The sequence below is a fragment of the Pygocentrus nattereri genome, chromosome 28, assembly GCF_015220715.1.
Source record: "Pygocentrus nattereri isolate fPygNat1 chromosome 28, fPygNat1.pri, whole genome shotgun sequence".
In the NCBI taxonomy this organism is placed as follows: Eukaryota; Metazoa; Chordata; class Actinopteri; order Characiformes; family Serrasalmidae; genus Pygocentrus; species Pygocentrus nattereri.
This window is the reverse complement of record NC_051238.1, coordinates 2,622,970-2,641,621: the sequence shown is the minus strand read 5'-3', so window position 1 is coordinate 2,641,621 and position 18,652 is coordinate 2,622,970. Positions and strand designations below refer to the sequence as shown.

Sequence of the window (18,652 nt, the reverse complement as noted above, 5' to 3'; positions counted from 1 at the left end):
TTGATGGAGCCGTTTAGCCTGTTGGCTCTTTTAGCCTGTTGGCTGACCAGCCTGCTCCTCGTTAAGAACATAAGTTGTCAGCTGCTCTGTTCAAAAAGAAAATGGGTTCTTTGTTTATCAAACAATGTGAGCAGCATGAGCCAAAGGTCATTCGCGTCGTTTTTCGCGTTCCGGCGCAGCGTCATACCCTTCAGTCGTTTTGACCGAGCGGCCTGCGGGTCAGATGTTATCTACCTCGTACGGACGGTCAGTGACCCAAACCTGTCGGAATGCATGCCCCTGATCGGAGTCACACCCGGTTTCCCCCTTTGGCTCCAGTGTTCGGCTCTGTTGTTCCTGTGCAGGTCAGAGGGACGAGCGCCGGCCTGCTGACCGTTTCTCTTCCCGCAGCGCCGCTAAATAAATCCCTTTAATTTGGTGATCCTCTGGGCAGACACCAGCTGTCCCACACCGGCTCTCTGACTCTCCTCTGCCCACGCTTCTTCCTTTCCTCGGTCTCTTCCTCTATTTCCTCTGTCACTTCCTTTATCTTTTCTTCCTTTCTTCTATCTCTTCCTGTATTTCTTCTGCCTCTTCCTCTGTCTCTCCCTCTATTTCCTCTGTCATTTCTTCTTTTCCTCTGCCTCTTCTTCTATCTCTTCTTTTATCTCTTCTCTCTCTTTTCCGTTGACTCTTGCTCTTCTGCCTCTTCCCTTTTCCTCTCTCTCCCTCTATCTCGTCTTCTTTCCCTCTATTCCTCTTTCTTCTGTCTCTTCCTGTCTTTTCTTACTTTTCTCTCTCTTCTATCTCTTCCTTTATCTCTTCTTCCTTCCCTCTCTCTTCCTCTCTCTTCTTCTTTTCCTCTATCTGTTCCTCTATCTTCCTCTATTTCTTCTGTCTCTTCTACTGTCTCTTCTACTGTCTCTTTCTCGTTTCCTTTGACTCTTCCTCTTTTAACTCTTCCTCTTTTCCTCTGTGTATTCCACTGTCTATTCCTTTCCTCTGTCTCTTCCTCTGTCTCTTCTTCCTTTCCTCTGTCTCTTCCTTTCCTCTGTCTCTTCCTCTTTTCCTCTCTTCCTCTCTCTTCCTCTTTTCCTTTGTTCGTCTACCTCTTCCCATCTCTCCTTCTTTTCCTCTCTCTTCCTCTATCTCTTCTTATTTTTCCTCTCTTCCGCTATCTCTTCCTATCTTTTCTTCTTTTCCTCTCTTCCTCTATCGCTTCCTCTTTTCCTTTCTCTTCTTCTACCTCTTCCTCTTTTCCTCTATCTCTTCCTATCACTTCTTTTCCTCTCTCTTCCTCTATCCCTTCCTCTTTTCCTTTCTCTTCTTCTACCTCTTCCTCTTTTCCTCTCTCTTCCGCTATCTCTTCTTTTTTCCTCACTCTTTCTCTATCTCTTCTTCTTTTCCTCTCTCTTCCTCTATCTCTTCCTCTTTTCCTCTTTCTTCCTCTATCTCTCCTTTTCCTCTCTCTTCCTCTATCTTTTCCTCTCTCTTCCTCTATCTCTTCCTCTTTTCCTCTCCCTTCCTCTATCTCTTCCTCTTTTCCTCTCTCTTTTCCTCTCTCTTCCTCTATCTCTTCCCCTTTTCCTCCCTCTTCCTCTATCTCTTCCCCTTTTCCTCCCTCTTCCTCTATCTCTTCCCCTTTTCCTCTCTCTTCCTCTATTTCTACTTTTTTTCCTCTCTCTTCCTCTATCTCTTCCTCTTTTCCTCTCTTCCTCTATCTCTCCTTCTTTTCCTCTCTCTTCCTCTATCTCTCCTTCTTTTCGTCTCTCTTCCTCTATCTTTTCCTCTCTCTTCCTCTATCTTTTCCTCTCTCTTCCTCTATCTCTTCTTCTTTTCCTCTCCCTTCCTCTATCTCTTCCTCTTTTCCTCTCTTTTCCTCTCTCTTCCTCTATCTCTTCCCCTTTTCCTCCCTCTTCCTCTATCTTTTCCCCTTTTCCTCCCTCTTCCTCTATCTCTTCCCCTTTTCCTCTCTCTTCCTCTATTTCTACTTTTTTTCCTCTCTCTTCCTCTATCTCTTCCCCTTTTCCTCTCTCTTCCTCTATTTCTACTTTTTTTCCTCTCTTCCTCTATCTCTTCCTCTTTTCCTCTCTCTTCCTCTATTTCTACTTTTTTTCCTCTCTTCCTCTATCTCTTCCTCTTTTCCTCTCTCTTCCTCTATCTTTTCTTTTTTCCTCTCTTCCTCTATCTCTTCCTTTTTTCCTCTCTTCCTCTATCTCTTCCTCTTTTCCTCTCTTCCTCTCTCTTCCTCTTTTCCTCTCTCTTCCTCTATCTCTTCTTCTTTTCCTCTCCCTTCCTCTATCTCTTCCTCTTTTCCTCTCTTCCTATCTCTTCCTCTTTTCCTTTGTTCGTCTACCTCTTCCCATCTCTCCTTCTTTTCCTCTCTCTTCCTCTATCTCTTCCTCTTTTCCTCTCTTCCTCTATCTCTCCTTCTTTTCCTCTCTCTTCCTCTATCTCTCCTTCTTTTCGTCTCTCTTCCTCTATCTTTTCCTCTCTCTTCCTCTATCTTTTCCTCTCTCTTCCTCTATCTCTTCTTTTTTCCTCTCCCTTCATCTATCTCTTCTTCTTTTCCTCTCTTCCTATCTCTTTTTCTTTTCCTCTCTCTTCCTTTATTTCTTCCTCCAACTTTTCCACTACTTTTTCCATTGGCTGTTCTTCCATCTGTTCCTCTTCTTCCGAGTCTTCCTGGTGCTCTTCAGTTACTGGTGAAATTCCTGTCATATGCTGGTTGTTTCACGAGTGCACGATGAACACTGAACAGCCGTCGCACGTTCACAGCCAAAACCCCCAAAAAGTATCTGTTGGCGCACGACATGGCATGCTAGCAGCTTTAATCCGTCTGTCTCTCTGCCTGTCTGTCTCTCTGTCTCTGTCTGTCTGTCTCTCTGCCTGTCTGTCTCTCTGTCTGTCTCTCTGCCTGTCTCTGTCTGTCTGTCTGCCTGTCTGTCTCTCTGCCTGTCTGTCTCTCTGCCCGTCTGTCTCTCTGCCCGTCTGTCTCTCTGCCCGTCTGTCTCTCTGCCCGTCTGTCTCTCTGCCTGTCTGTCTCTCTCTCTGTCTCTCTCTGTCTGTCTATCTATTTATTTATTTAATTTTATTTATTTACTTTCAGAGCAGTTTGAACAAGCGCTCCAGCTGTGAACTTCTCCGGTGTGGAGCTGGAGCAGTTTGTCTAGGAGAGGAAAATGAATGTTGACGCTCGTTTTGGTGTTCAGTCACATTATTTAACGTCTTTTATTTTGGCAGTGGGTGTGCTCGGAAAATCACCATAAATTATTGTAATAAATACAAATAAAAATTAATACTGTAAAACAAAACTAGATGATATCTGTGTGAAAATGGTTAAAGAAACACATTAACAAATATAAAGTATAGCGCTGACTGATCTGGGGAGAAAATCAAATTGATGATTTATGTATGTATTTATTTATTTATTTATTTATTCCATTTATTTCCAGGCTTGTTTTTTTTTTTTTTTGACCCAAAAGACCAGAATATCCGTGTCTGTGTGTGTGTGTGTGTGTGTGTGTGTGTGTGTGTGTGTATGTAAATATATATATATCCTTTAGGCGTGAACGTTGGCCTGACTACCATTTGGTTGTGATGGTTCATGATTAGATTAAATTTGCGTGTTTAACGCTTGAGGGAGCTTTGTTACAGCAGTGTTATCTTAACAGGTTCATATCATTTCTAATGAATATCACAGCTGTTGCAGTTTGAAAACTGCACTGCAATTTTAATTGTGATTTCAGTGTAAAATGGTTCATCGTTCAGCTCTAATAAAATCACTCGTATTTGTTGTAATCTAAGGTTTTTACTTTCTCAGGTGCCAGAAAATCCAGCGCAGGACTGTATAATATATACAATATTATATTTCTCTGTAATATAATTATAATTCTCTAGTTTTTGCTTTTATTTAACTTTAGTCATTATTGATTATGGTTATAAAACCAAATTAACTCCTTTTTTTGCTGACACTGAAGTTTCAGTGTGAGACGGCGTTTCTCAGATACGCGGCTTTATTCTGGCAGATTATTAAGAAATAAACTGCGATTCCTCCTCAGTGTGTTTGTAGTGGTCAGTGGTGTGTAGGTGGTCCGGCGTGATGAATGACGTTGGCGTGTGAGCCGTGTTTGACGGCTCTCTCTCAGTGGGAGTTCACTGGTGTTAATGTCCGCTCTCATCACACCCCACTAATTCACTTGTTGCTCGGAATCATCTTCCTTTGGCTTCCACAGAGAGTCATGAATATAAATTATTAGACGAAGTCCCGTCTCTGGTCCCCCGGCGGCTCAAACACTCCTCCCGATTAAGAGTGTGTGTGTTGTATGCGAGGGTCTCGGGGGGTGTGGGGGGGGGCTCCTTCCTGCTGCTCGATAATTGATATGGCAACAGTGTCTCCTCCCAATTCCCCAGACGTCCGTGACAGCAGGTGGCACGCGCCCGGCACGCATACGCATATCCGCACCGCTGTTTTAACCGTGGCAGAGATTAAGAAGTGTGGGGGGCTTCCTCCCTCCCCACGCCCCTTTGTTCCTCTGAAGGGTCTCCTGAGAGTCGCTGAAGAGTGCGTGTGTTTAGCAGCCGCTGGAGCGTGGACAAAGGCCTGTTTGTAACGCTGTCGGACAATTTAACTGCCCCCCTCTCCCCCCCCAAGACCCACTGGGATGCATGTCTACTGACAAAACCCCTAAACACACCCCCCTAACATACTCTGACACCACTAGGGCTTCCAGGTTTAGTCTCACTTTATATTTCTTGAATAAAATAGCAGCAGTTAGGATTTAGCAGTGATTAAGATTTGGCTACAGCACTGGAGAACCATGACTATTAGAGCTAGACTCCCCGTTCAAAGTCACAACCCGGCAGTTAATCTCTGCTGGCACCCCTATGGGGTTCTAGTAGTATGTCAGTTAATGGCGATTCACATTAACGTGTTTTGGCTGTTTTAGATAATACATGAACAGTTCAGGCTTGTAGAAGATCTTCTGTATGTTTTATAACGTTATCACATACAGCACTGTGAGAAAGTTTCAGGCATCTAATCAAATGTTTAACCAGTTGACCTCAGCAGGGAGTTTATCACAATATACATTAGAATAAAGTCGTATTCATAATTCAAATAAACAGAAAAACTATAAAAAGGAATGAGAAATTCTCGGGTCCATATTTTTCCTGGACACCTTCACAGCCGCCACAGAGACTCGTTAGTATCATCAGTTACATCATGAGCTCAATTTACTGAGCACTGATTGGTCAAACCAGGAGCTGCTTTATTACTACATATAATACTGGACTTCCCCGAGGAGAGGCTTGGAGATGGGTAAACACACACACTGTTTCACTATATATATGAATCACTATTTATTATTCATATATATATATATATATATATAATTATTAATTAATATTCTATAAATTTTGCTTATTCAAATATTAACACTTTTCTCAGCAAATAAACACAGATTTTCAAAATGTGTCTTGGGTGCCTAAGACTTTCACACAGTGCTGTATCTGAGCTTATGTATCAGTTTCACAGCGGCTCTTTCGGTAAAGACCTCTGACACAGAGCCGCCACCACCGCCGCTGTTTTCCACTCCTAGCAATCCACCCAAACCTGCTCAAACACTCGTATTCATGACGAACTCATGAAGGACCAGAGGGGCATTTGGTAGAAGGTTGAAATAGCCTTCAGTAGAGTTTCCCATATAAAAGCTGTGTTTGAATGAGAGGCCTGTAGCGGTGGAGTCATAGCAACAGACAGCGTGCTGGAGCAACGAGCAGTTCAAAAGAGTGAAACAAAAATCTTATCTAATATGTAATATTAATAAAAAAAAGAATAATTCATCGTATGTGTGGATTATATTCTAGGTGAAAATAAGTGAACGCATTCTCTGATGATCCCTGATGATTTTAGTGCACAGCTTCTATTTAGTTTAACACATTGGGGGAAAAATAAACCTTAAAATATTTGTTTTAATTAAGAAATAATATTAATAATTTATATTAAAATAGAAGATGCAGGTAACTTTTGCACAGGCCACATTTTGCATTGTAGTTTTTCCCAAAATGTTACATTCAGCAAATAAACAGTAATTATGCATTACTTATGTATTATACCTTTATGCTGTACTGTGTGTTTTATATATATATACATATACATATATAATGATATATCTCATTGCTGTCAGAACAAACCTTCATATCTCAGTTTTTGGCATTTTTAACGTTTTGACACATTGACAGTGCTAGTTTCTCTTTACATTGTGTGTAAATTTCATAGAAACAGCCCAAAACGACTTAGAAAAAACTCCATTGACTTCCATTAAAATGAAAGTATGTTTTTTTTTCATCTCCTGTAAAGTTACGATCTCCACAATAACTTGAATCCTGCATAACTCTGAATACCACCCCCCCCCCCCCCCCCCCCCCCCCATGTAATTTTGGACCATTTGTATTGGTCCTGAAATTGTAGCTAAAGAGTGTAACAAGTGTTGCATTATCATTACAATAAGGCCCTACAGTCCTGATAGTGGATATAAATAACATTGCATTGGTAATTTAGCATGAATAGCACTGCAGCAGTCCATAGTTTCATAAGCAGCGTGCATGTGTTTGAGTAGGAGGGGGGCAGTTTGACGTCTCCAGAGCAGAAAGTGTCCCTCAGTGCGGCTCTTGCGGGTGATGTGATGTATGGCTTATGGGAAATGCAGCACATGCATAAACAGCAGGGTGGGCTGATGGGATGTTGGGGGGAGAGCAGAACGGAGTGTGACAGCGCAGTGCGATGTTGCATCACCAGCATCCACTATAGCTGGCCTGAATTAGAGAGAGAGAGAGAGAGAGAGAGAGAGAGAGAGAGAGAGAGACAGGGCCAGAGGAACACATGTAAAGCACAAAAACTGCAATTCATTAAAGAGAGCTGCTTTCATTTTCAATTTGGAGCCTGCGGCGGTAAAGAGAGGGGAGTCTGTAGTGTCTGTGCGTAAGAGGGGCGTCTTATCTGCCAGCCTCATCTATTATCTTCATCCCCCACCCCCCAACAGGACGGCCCACACGCCTATTGATCATGTTTCAGACCTGTCACGCATGCAGATTCATCCAACACACACGCCTGGGGGTTCTAAAGGTTCCTCGTATACAGCACTGTCAAAGTCGGACTCACCTGCAGGGCCGTAAACCAGAATCAGAATTTTAGTGAGGTCCACTTCGCAGAAATGTGACCCACATCCCAGAGTGAATAAGAGCTCAATATGAGCATCACACCAACAGTTAGTTTCTCCTTTCGTTAACCCGCTGTCGAGTTATTACTTAAGCATGATACAAATGTTTTAATATATTTTTGCTGTTTAAAATTGCTTAAAAAATAGAAATTTTTAATGAAATTATTCATAAAAATCGTGGGGTATTTGGTAAATTGTTGCCATATGGTGTGCAGTCATACCACAACACCATACAATAAAAAAAACACCATAAAATCATTTTTCTCTAAAAAATACCCCATTCCAGATACCCTATTGGTATTTGGAATGAGTGGTAATAACAACATCATAATAAGAATTCCTGGTCAGGTGATGTTATGAAGTATTTGTCCCTTTTACAGTAAAAGACCCTTTTTCCACAGTTAAATAGGAAAAAAATGATTTTACATCACTACTTTTTAGTGAAATAGAGATGAAGTAGCTGTTGCCATATGATGCAGTAGAGGGTTAATCATTGCTCCTTTTTACCCATCCATAGCTGTTTATGCACCTTTTCCTTTTATTTGTTCCTCCTCATCCCTCCATTCTTCCATAAACTGCTATTACTGTTCCATAAACTGATTTAACTCATTAACCCATTTCTTTAATTAATAATTTAACTATTTTTGTGTTAATTTTCAGCTGAAAATACATATTTAAAACCTACACTAAGTGATAGTTTTAGTTATTTTAGTTCATTTGCAGCCTAATGTACCTTCTGATTTCTTAATAATGTTAGCTACATGTTACTATATCAGGGTAGCATGCAGCTCTTTTACTGCCCTGTTGTGGCTCCACAGCTGAATCAGATCAGTAGGTAGTAATAAAATAATCCTCCTCTACAGTAAAATAAAGCTCTGCTGATCCTTCAACACAGTTTAACAGTAAATGGTCTTAAACGCTGGAGTTAATGTAGAACTGCTGATTCACCCTTTCACCCTGAAGATCAGCGCAGACGGCTGGTCACCATAGCAACACAGACAACCGTCTCGCCCAGCTAGTAGCTACGAAACGGCAAAGAGAGAGATTTAAGACGAACATCGATAAATTGGAGACAAATAGACGCGTTTATAATCAGTCCAGCTGGTTTCCTGATACGTTTAATCTGCAGTGAGAAACTGAAACACTACAAAGTCGTAGAGCTGAAGTCAGTTTCTCATTCGAATTCTCCTGTTCCATTTAAGGTGGAATGGGAAAATTGAAACAAGACTACTGAGACATATTCACAGCCAAGAAGGTAAATTGGGCATAGAATGTTGTGGCTCCCAAGGTGGTTTTATTTTTTGTTGAAAATGACAAAATTGGCTCTTCTTAACTTTCGGTTGGCGTCTCCTGCACTATGCCTTCAATATACTGGTTAACAGTGAATATTCTCATGCTGTTTGTAGTTTATGTGTAGGTAACAAAAAATAGCTTCAATTTATCATGTAATAATTAATATACCCGAGACTCTGTAGTCTAAATTGAGCAGCTACTGGAGCTGGAACATTGTGAGCACTCCAAATAAGAAAAATGAATAATAGAGTTTGCACTTTACAAGCATAATATGTAAATTATGCTCATAAACTCATTACATTAGATTTTTACCATAGTGATGTTATATGTTAGCTTGTAGCATGTGTGCTGCATACCTGAACATCTTAAGAAGCCAAAGTTACAGCATAGCAGTTACAAGAGAGATGAACAGAGTGATCACTTAAGTCTATGGTTGAGCCACAGCTCTTCTGAGGTCAGGTGAGAACCTCTCACTGCCCACCATGTAGTTTCATCCCTTTTATTTTTTTCCACAATGAAATCTCATAAACCCTTCAGAAACCTCCAAAGACCTCCGTGTCCTACTGCTAGTCACTAACAATATTAAAACCTAAAGCATAACTTTAGAAAACTAAACAGAGCTTGGCAGACTTTGTTTGATGAGAGTACAGTGACGGCGCTCACAGAAAACAAATAAAATTTCAGTATCCCAGAAATGCGGCATAGTAACTATTCTGTCCCCATTTGGTTGGGTGGCCTGTGATACTGTGGCTGCGCCCCTCATTGGGCTACTGTGCTATCGTAATGACGCTGTTTTTACATTTAATCTCATGAATGGAGGAAAGTGAAGAAAACCTTTCTGGAACTAGTTCCTCATAGCTCGTTATGGCAGTGCTCACCTGATTTGATTCCAGATTACGGATCCTTATGAAGTGCTTAATTTAAAGACTTAAAATTAAGATTGGATGGTATCTGCATTTTACATGCCTTCAAACTGTATCCAAATGTTACTGTGTATAATAAAACCATCTCATCCATGAAAACAGTCAAAAGTTCTGTTCACCTTCACAGTCACCAAATAAGTGAATGCTGTGGGTTACTTTCCATCCATCATTTCATAAATTTCAACACATCCAACAACAACCTAATCCTAAACAGTGCTGCTAACTAGGAGAGAGCTGGTTCGCATTGATTTAGCTAGCATGCTTGTAGTTCTGTTCAGTACATCCTGGAAACAGAATGCACAGACCAGCAAGCATTTTTTGCTGGTCTAACCCGATCTGTGCTGGTTTCTGCTGGTCTAGTGCTGGTCAAGTGCTGGTCAGTCAGAGCCCATTCCCCGACCCAGCAGTTCAGAGTACCTGGCCTTCTTGGAGACCCTGGAGGGGGTACTGGTACTGTGCAGTTCACTGATCGACTTTGTAGTTGTGTCATCAGATTTGCAACCATGTGTTTTGGACACCCAGGTGAAGAGAGGAACGGAGTTGTCAACCGATCACCACCTAGGGATGAGTTGGATCAGATGGCAGGTGAAAATACCGGACAGACCTGACAGATCCAAACATGTTGTGAGGGTTTGTTGGGAATGTCTGGCAGAGGAACCTACCAGAAAGATCTTCAACTCCCACATCCGACAAAGCTTTGACCACATACTGAGGGAGTCCGAGTGGGCCCTGTTCCGTGCCTGTGGCCGCAAGGTTGTAGTTGCCTGTCATGACAGTAATCCCCAAACCCGTTGGTGGACACCTCGGGTAAAGGAAGCCGTCAAGCTGAAGAAAGAGTCCTATCAGGCCTGGTTGGCTTGAGGACTCTGGAGGCAAAAGATGAGTACCGAAGGGCTAAGTGGGTTGTGGCTTTGGCGGTTGCTGAGGCAAAAACTCAGGTGTGGGAGGAGTTTGGTGAGGCCATGGAGAAAGACTGTCGACAGGCACAGAGAAGGTTCTGGCAAACCGTCAGGCGCCTCAGGAGAGTAAAGTGGTTCACGACCAATACTGTATACAGTGGGGCTGAGCTGCTGACTTCCACTGGGGACCGTCATTGGACGTGGAAGGAATACTTCAAGGATCTTCTCAATCCCATCAATGATCCTTCCCTAGAGGAGGCAGAGCTTGGAGATCTAAGCGAGGGTCCGTTCATCACTCGGGCTGGTTGGAAAACACCTTGGCGGCAGAGCACCAGAGGTGGATGAGATCCGCCCGGAATTCCTCCAGGGAGGTGGTCTCTCTTTTTAAGGACCCGAGGGTGTGTTCCAACTATCAGGAGATCACACTTCTCAGCCTATCCGGTAAGCTCTATGCAGGGGTACTGGAGAAGAGAGTCCGACCAATAGTTGAATCTCAGCTACAAGAGGAACAATGCAGGTTTTCTCCCTGGTCATGGAACACTGGACCAGCTTTTTATCCTCACCAGGGTCCTGGAGGATGCGTGGGAGTTCGACCAACCAGTCTACATGTGTTTTGTGGATTTGGAGAAGGCATTTGGCTGCGTCCCTCAGGGGACCTTGTGGGGAGTGTTCCAGGAGTACGGGGTGAGGGGCTCGTTGTTACAGGCCATTCAGTCCCTGTACAAACTGAGCAGGAGCTTGGTTCATATAGCCAGCAGTAAGTCAAATTGGTTTCCAGTCTGGGTTGGACTCCGCCAGGGCTGTCACCGATTCTGTTCATAACTTTTATGGACAGAATTTCTGTATGGAACAGCCACATGGCAGAAGGTGTCCAGAATGGTGGCTTTAGGATTTCACGTCTGAAATCCTAAAGCCGTAATCAGCAGCTGTAAATCTGAGACCATGGTCCTCAGTCGGAAAAGGGTGGAATGCTCTGTCCAGGTCGGAAGTGAATTATTGCCCCAAGTGGAGGAGTTTAAATATCTTGGGATTTTGTTCATGAGCGAAGGAAGGATGGACTGAGAGGTTGACAGGCGTATTGGTGCGATGTCTGCAGTAATGTGGACCCTATACTGGTCCGTCGAGGTGAAGAGAGAGCCGAGTCAGAAGGCAAAGGAGGTTCTGACTCTCACCTATGGTCGCGGGCTTTGGGTAGTAACCAAAAGAACAAGATCGTAGATACAAGCGGCTGAAATGAGCTTTCTCCGCAGGGTCACCAGTCTCTCCCTTAGAGATAGGGAGCTCATGATTTGGAAGAGGCTTGGAGTAGAGCCCGCTGCTCCTCCACGTTGAGAGAAGCCAGCTGAGGTGGTTCGGGCATCTGGTAAGGATGGCCTCTGGACATCTCCCTAGAGAGGTCTTACAGACATGTCCGATGGGGAGGAGAACCTGGGGATGACCCACGATATGTTGGAGGGGTTATATCTCTCGACTTTCTTGGGAATGCCTCAGTATCCCTCCAGAAGAGCTGGAGGAGGTAACGGGGGAGAGGGAGGCCTGGGCCTCTTTGCTTAGGCTGCTGCCCCTGCAACCCAGACTCGAATTAGGATGGATGGATGGATGGATGGATGGATGGATGGATGGATGGTGCTGGTCTGGTTCTGGTTTAGCTTGACCAGCATACCAGCATCAAAACACAACATATGCTGGTTTTGCTGGTGATGAGCCAGCATGGTGTTTTGTGGTATGTGGCAAAGACTGTATCTGTAGCCTGCTAGCTAAGCTAATGTTAGATTAGCTAGTAGGCTACAGATACAGTCTCTGCCACACACCACAGTACAGGTCCGATTCCAACTAACTGATGGAAGTGTAGATGACAAAATCTAAAGTGACATTTGGTACTCTTTCTTGCTGGTGCATGGTCTTCTGTTTTTGCCTTGTGCTTGTTTTCTGGCCTTGTGTTTGCGCTTCTTTTTGGTTTGGTGCTTGATTTCCATTCTGGCCTGATGCTTGGCCTTCCTTCTGACCTGGTGCTTAGTCTGATTTCTTGCCTAGTACTTGGTCTCCTTGTTGGCTTGACTTTCTTTCTGGCTTAGTACTTGATCTCCATTCTGGCCTTGCATTTAATCTTCTTTTTGGTCTAGCACTTGGTCTCCTTTCTAGTTTGGTGCTTTGTCTTCCTAATAATCTGGTAATTGGTCTGGTTTCTGACCTTGTGCTTGGTCTCCTTCCTAGGCTGCTGCTTGGTCTTCATTATGTCCTGATAAATGTGACTCTCTCTTGCTTGGTGCTAGGTTATCTTTTTGGTCTTGTATTTAGTTTGTATTCTGGCCCTGCACTCAGTCTTCTTTCTGGCCTGGTGTTCAGTCTCCTTTATGGCTGGGTGTTCAGTCTCCCTCCTCGCCTGGTGTTCGGTCTTCCTTCTGGCCTCCTGTTCAGTCTCCCTTCTGGCCCGGTGCTTAATTTCCTTTCTGGCCTGGCGTTTGGTTTCCTTTCTGACCCTGTGCATGATCTCCTTCCTGGCCTGGTGCTTGGTCTTCTTTTTGCCCTTGTATTTAGTTTCCTTTCTGACCTTGTACTTTGTCTCTCTCATCAGTTGCTTCCTATTGTCTAAGCTACACTTTGTTTATGTGTCCCCCAGGAGAGCCAAGTGAGGACCCCCACTTCCCAAAGATCCAGTGGCCTCCCCCAGAGCTGTGCCCTAAGTGCCATGGCCTAATGCTGGGTGGAGAGCACACCTGGAACAAGGATGAGGTGATTGCCTTCTTGCGCAACTATTTCTCCAGTGAACGCATCTTGCCAGATTACCTGCAGGAGGAGAGCGAGGCTGTGGCCCAGCAGAAAGCACTGCTTACAGCAGCCCAGCAACAGAAAGATACCACCCGCAGAAAAGCTAGAGAAACTCAGGAGACGCCGTCCACTCAGCTGGGTCAGGAGGAAGAGGAGGAGGAAGAGGTAGGAATAAGAGTTTTGACTACTTTTGCGATTCCAATATCTGCACTATTACTTATTATATTGCACTAGTGTAACTATTTACACTCTTAATTATTTAGGTAAATTATATACATTATGTAGTATTGATAGAGAGGAAATGTCCAGATGTCCAGACCTGCTAAGCAGGTTCCTTGAGAATTCATATTTTATTGTAAACTTCACGTCCTTTTTTAACTACCCAGTTAGGTGAACAAATAGAAGTGGTGCACTTGAATGGCTGAAAAAGTTAAAATGGTAGACTTGGGCAAGATTTACGAGTTGTAATTTTTATCCAGCCATTACATTCTGTGTTACCATAGCAACACGGTAGACTAATCTGGCCTTGATTAATCCTGTTTATGTATTTTTCCCATGATAAATTTACCTGTTGCCTTTCTAAACACATTAATACCTGTAGTTCCTAGTGATGCCAAAGCCATCCATGGCCAGGAGTTCAAGACAGCACAGTTGGCCTCGCTCAGCTTGGGTGGGCAGGATGGCAGCACCACCGTCTCCCTAATCACTCAGCGTGATGCTAGTCAGCGCAGTTCTCTGTTAGCTGATGTAACAGAACTAGTGGTTGATGCTTTCCTTCGAGCATTTTCAGCTGTCCAATGATGTTGCGTTAGCAGGAGATGCTGTGGCGCTTCACAGGTCTTGGAGGAAGGTTCTGCTAGCTTTAACCATCTTAGCACTGGTGGTATCATGTGATTGGGGGAGTCCTAACCAGTGGGAGGAATCGTAAGTGACATAATTGAGAAGAAAATTGGGGAAAAATTTAAATATATGTATTGCTGTTTTTGGAGCAAAGCTTCGTTTATCCAATGGAACCAGACATTCTTTCCCAGTTTTTCTAAGCCATTTCTTTTGGTCCATTCATCATGAAATTTATGCACAGTGTAAAGGTCAAAATACATTTTTAATTGTCAAAAACTGAAAAACGACAAAAAATAGACCTACGAGGTTTTGTTCTAATAGCAGTGACATGTACTATTAGTTATGGTTGGAGGCAAGTCAGTTGTCCAACTCTACAAATAGATGAGGACCACCCTAATGCACCAAGCGATACACATATTTAAATAACCACGCCTGTTCCTAGGAGGAAGAGGACGAAGCAGCAGCAGTGGCCACTGAAGAGGAGGAGCCAGAGGGAATGGGCGGAGCTACAGAGGCAAAAGAGCCACATCCAGCAGGTGAAGAGCCAAGCCCACTTGTGCAGACTCCACCTCCAGGACGTCCACCCTGGGCCAGACGACGGATATCACGCAGACCTGCCATTGTGGGGCTGAAGCTACGGCAAACTCAAGAGGACATAGTGGACCTGGACTTGTTCGTCAACCAACATTATAAAGCCAAAGCACTCAGAGCATTGTCCGCCATGGCCGAACAGCAGCAGGAGGATGCTGAAGAGCGGCGGCCGGATAGCGTGAGGAGAATGAAGCGGGAGCTTTTTGACCAGCAGGAGGCGCTGTTGATGGAGCCGTACCCCCATCCACAGGGGAAACGCTGGATGTCTCTGCTCAGTGTTGGCTTCTCCAGGCTGGATGTGAGTCTGTGCGTGTTGTTTTACTTGCTGTCCACCCTCTGCCTCACGGCCATGTACCTGTACTTCAAACTGAAATGGCGCCTCCGTAGGGCAAAAGTGGCACTGCCCTAGTTTTCATCTACATTATGCCTCTATACTGGAAAATATCAGGCATAACGTAAATGGAAAAGGGTCAGGAATGGTTTTTAGTTGGGATGCTCCAGTACCAATCACTAATTACGTTGTTAGAATCTGCTTTTCGGTATCTTTATGCTTAAAGGTAAAGATGCCACTCTAGATAATAAGATTTTTACTAAAGATGAAGGAAGACCAAACCTAGCTAATACTGCTTTATTAATCTAGCAATAATTAAGTATCATCTAAATACACAACCAAAGAATTCTGTAGTATGCAGAGTGTATGAAAATACTTTTATTATTAAAAATAAGGTAATTTTACTGCAACCCTACCATATAACATTAGCATAACCATGCGATTATAGCAGATGTTATGTTGTCATGAGTTATTATGACCGATTTTGGTCAGTAATATATCAAGGCCATGTTACGATTCCCCTTAATTGTCAATACAACTGTCATATTTGATGTGATGACAGCCAACTAGATCAGCAGAAATGTGGGACATAAGTTGTTATGACGTAAAGTGTTGCTCCATATGTCATGGCAGTTATTGTATACATTTACGGCATTTGGCTGACGCTCTTATCCAGAGCGACTTACAATTTGATTATTTTACACAGGTAGGCCAAGGCAGTGTTAGGAGTCTTGCCCAAGGACTCTTATTGGCATAGTGTAGGGTGCTTACCCAGGCAGGAGATTGAACCCCAGTCCACAGCGTAGAAGGCAGAGGTGTTAACCACTACACCATCCAACCACATTCCAATTGTAGATGGTAACATGACACTATTATTTTACAGAAAAAAGTCATTAGGCATCTGCTATAACTTGGTTATGTCAGTGTTATGTTTCAGGGTTTAAGTAAAAGGATGATTTGGTAAATTTGGCTCATACATTTGGCGTCGCTCTATTGGTGATTAGCAAATGAACGACAGAAAATTTTCGGTTAAAACCTGTCCATCTTTGATCTGGAGCCGATCAGTCGCAGCATCCCTCATTTTCACTCTTAAAAATGAAGGTGCCAAAAAGGCTTCATTGACAAATGATGGTTCTCCAAGGGTTCTTTCGTAAAGACAATGGTTCTATATAGAAGCATGAACACTCAAAGAACCATTTGCTTGCTTACAATTCTTTGGATGGTAAAATGGTTCTTCGGCTTGAAGTGAAATGTGTTGTATATGGTTCCAAATAAACCAAATAAAAAGTGTTCTTCTATTGTTATCATGTCAAGCTTGTATACCATAGGAGAACACTTTTGGTACATTCTCCACCAATCTGAAGAACCCTCTGAGAGTGCAGATGGTTCTTTGAGTGTTTGTGGTTCTATAGAACCATTGTCATTAACAACCTTTTACTAGAACCCTCTTTTTTTTTTAAGAGTGTACTTTTTTTTAACGGTTCCCTAAGAACCGTTCACTGGATGCTCCTTGAAGAACCATTTTTGTAAATGAGACATGTGGTGGGAAGAACCTATTCAAGTTTAAAGAGCCTCAGCATAATTTAAAGGTTCTAAGAAGAGCCCTCTGAAAGGTTCTTCACACTCACAAATCTCTTTTTCAGAGAGAACTCTTCAGGAAAGCAGAGGCTTCGGGCAAGAACCCTTTTTGGGACCTTTATTTTTAAAGGTGGAGTTGTTCTCACCTCTTTGTGGTCCGACGTTTGGGAACCTCAATTAAGTGCCTATTTTTTTTCTTTTCTGAAAACATTTTGAAACATTTAAACCACTTTTATGGGGAAAATTGTTTAATATCGTTCTTATGGGGAGTGAATACCACAGTTCAGCACTGCTTAACTGATGTGAATGGATATTTAGTTTGATTATAGATTTTAATATCTATCGTTTTGAAGACTAAGCATAAACAAATGCTCTCTCTTTCTTCACTGTTTCTCTCAAGTTACAGTGAAGCCTCCCCGGGTTCCTCTGGGTGCTATTGGCTGGTCCTCCTACTGGCTTTGAGTAATCGATGAAAACAGAACAATGCTCACTGATTGACAGCTTTTAATGAACTAGATGGTTTAATCGCTCTTAAAGTAAATGGTTTCGCTTCATCAATATTCTGTCTTTAATTTATTTGATTGACATGATGTTTTCTTGTTTATATGCCTTCCTCCTGAAGGACCTGTTCAGCCTGATGGCTGATCTGCTCAGAGGCCTTCTGCGCTAAATCACTCACAGTACTGTTCTGAAGTTTGGAATCACTTGACATATTATTTGATAACTTCTAACTAATATACTGTGCCTATCAACTTACAGTAATTTAAGATTCGACATTTCAAATAAGGCTTCTGGAATAGGAATTTTATTAGGATTTCATCCTGGATGTTCATTTTCACAGAAATTCCATTCTGTATATTCATAGTTTTAGAACTTGATCCGAAGTATTCATTTTATTAGAATTCCATGGTAGATATTAGTTTCATACTAATTTAATTCAGGTGCCATTCTGGATATTAATTTTAATCCAATTCCATTCTGCATGTTAGTTGAAATTCCATTCATTTGAATCTGAATGTTAATTCTAATAGAACTTAATTTTGAATATCATTTTATTAGAATTCAGTTCAGGATATTAATTCAAATTGTGCTTTTTAAAAAATATTTTAAATATTTAATTTGAATTACATTCTGAATATCAGTTTATTAGAATTCCATTCTGGATATTAACTTAATTAGACTTCTGCATATATATATATATATTTTTTTTTTTTTTCTGGGTGTTGAATTCCATTCTGAATATAAATTGTATTAAATTTCCATTCTGCATGTTAATTCCATTAATTCCATACTAAATTAATTTGAATCTGAATGTTAATTCTAATAGAACTTGAATATAATTTTATTAGAATTTAATTCTGGATATTAACCTAATTAGTTCTCTGAATATAGTTTTTTTTTTTTTTTTTGTATTTTCTATCTAATTTGCATTCCATTCTGAATATTAATTTTATTAAAATTCCATTCTGCATGTTATTTGAATTTTAATTTAATTCTGCATGGAAATTCTATTAGAACTTTGGAAATTCTTCAGATTTCTCTGTATTGTTAGAATCCTGTACAGCTTTCTTCATCATTCTGGACTCGTCTAACCTTTGTTTTAATGTTTTATTTACAGCTTTGTGCTGATTGAAATGTGTGAAGTTACTAAGTGGCAGCATCATTTAATACATTGATCTCCATTTATCTGGTTTATTATCATTGATTCTGTATTGATTGAATGGTGATTCCAGTAGTGTATGCTGGAGGATATTGCTCCAGTTTTCTATGTCCAGTCTGTGCAGTGTCCGGTCTGATGGAGTATATTTCCTCTTCCTGGAGCAGATTCAGCTCTCTGGAAAGCCAATTAGCTGAAAACTCGGATCCAGTCAGAGGAAAATGAAAGTTCGCTCTCATCACTGCAGCTGCCTGAGCAGAACGCTTTATGTATTCAGGTCCTTTATTGAAACATTCTTTCTAATGGAGCTACTCTACTCTGGTTGAATAACAATAAAACTATTTTTGCTAAAACTATGTGTACATGTTTCATTTATATGAAATTTACTAATATTAAAAAACTACTAAGGACTTCAAACAGTGACCAAAGCCAAATCTTCATACATCAGTATATAGTACTTTATAATATAGTATAGAATCTTTAGCATTCTACAGATTAGAAATACTGTAATAATATAGTACAGGTAAAGAATAGTACTGTATAGTTTACTACTGTAGTAAATATAGTACACT

General features: G+C 41.8%; 1 protein-coding gene across 2 annotated transcripts in view; it reads left to right on the top strand.

Moving 5' to 3' along the window:
• The window catches only part of qsox1 (quiescin Q6 sulfhydryl oxidase 1), a 63,147-nt gene extending 44,714 nt beyond the window's left edge, over positions 1-18,433 (top strand). The window contains exons 12-14 of one of the 2 annotated variants that reach the window (XM_017685101.2): positions 12,935-13,248; positions 14,366-14,812; positions 18,248-18,433. In XM_017685101.2, the coding sequence (XP_017540590.1) occupies positions 12,935-13,248; positions 14,366-14,812; positions 18,248-18,277 (791 nt within the window). In that variant the 3' untranslated portion in view covers positions 18,278-18,433. Of the gene's footprint in view, positions 1-12,934; positions 13,249-14,365; positions 16,027-18,247 lie in introns of those variants that run through there. The other variant, XM_017685100.2, reaches the window with a different exon arrangement.
• The last annotated feature ends 219 nt before the right edge of the window (positions 18,434-18,652 follow it).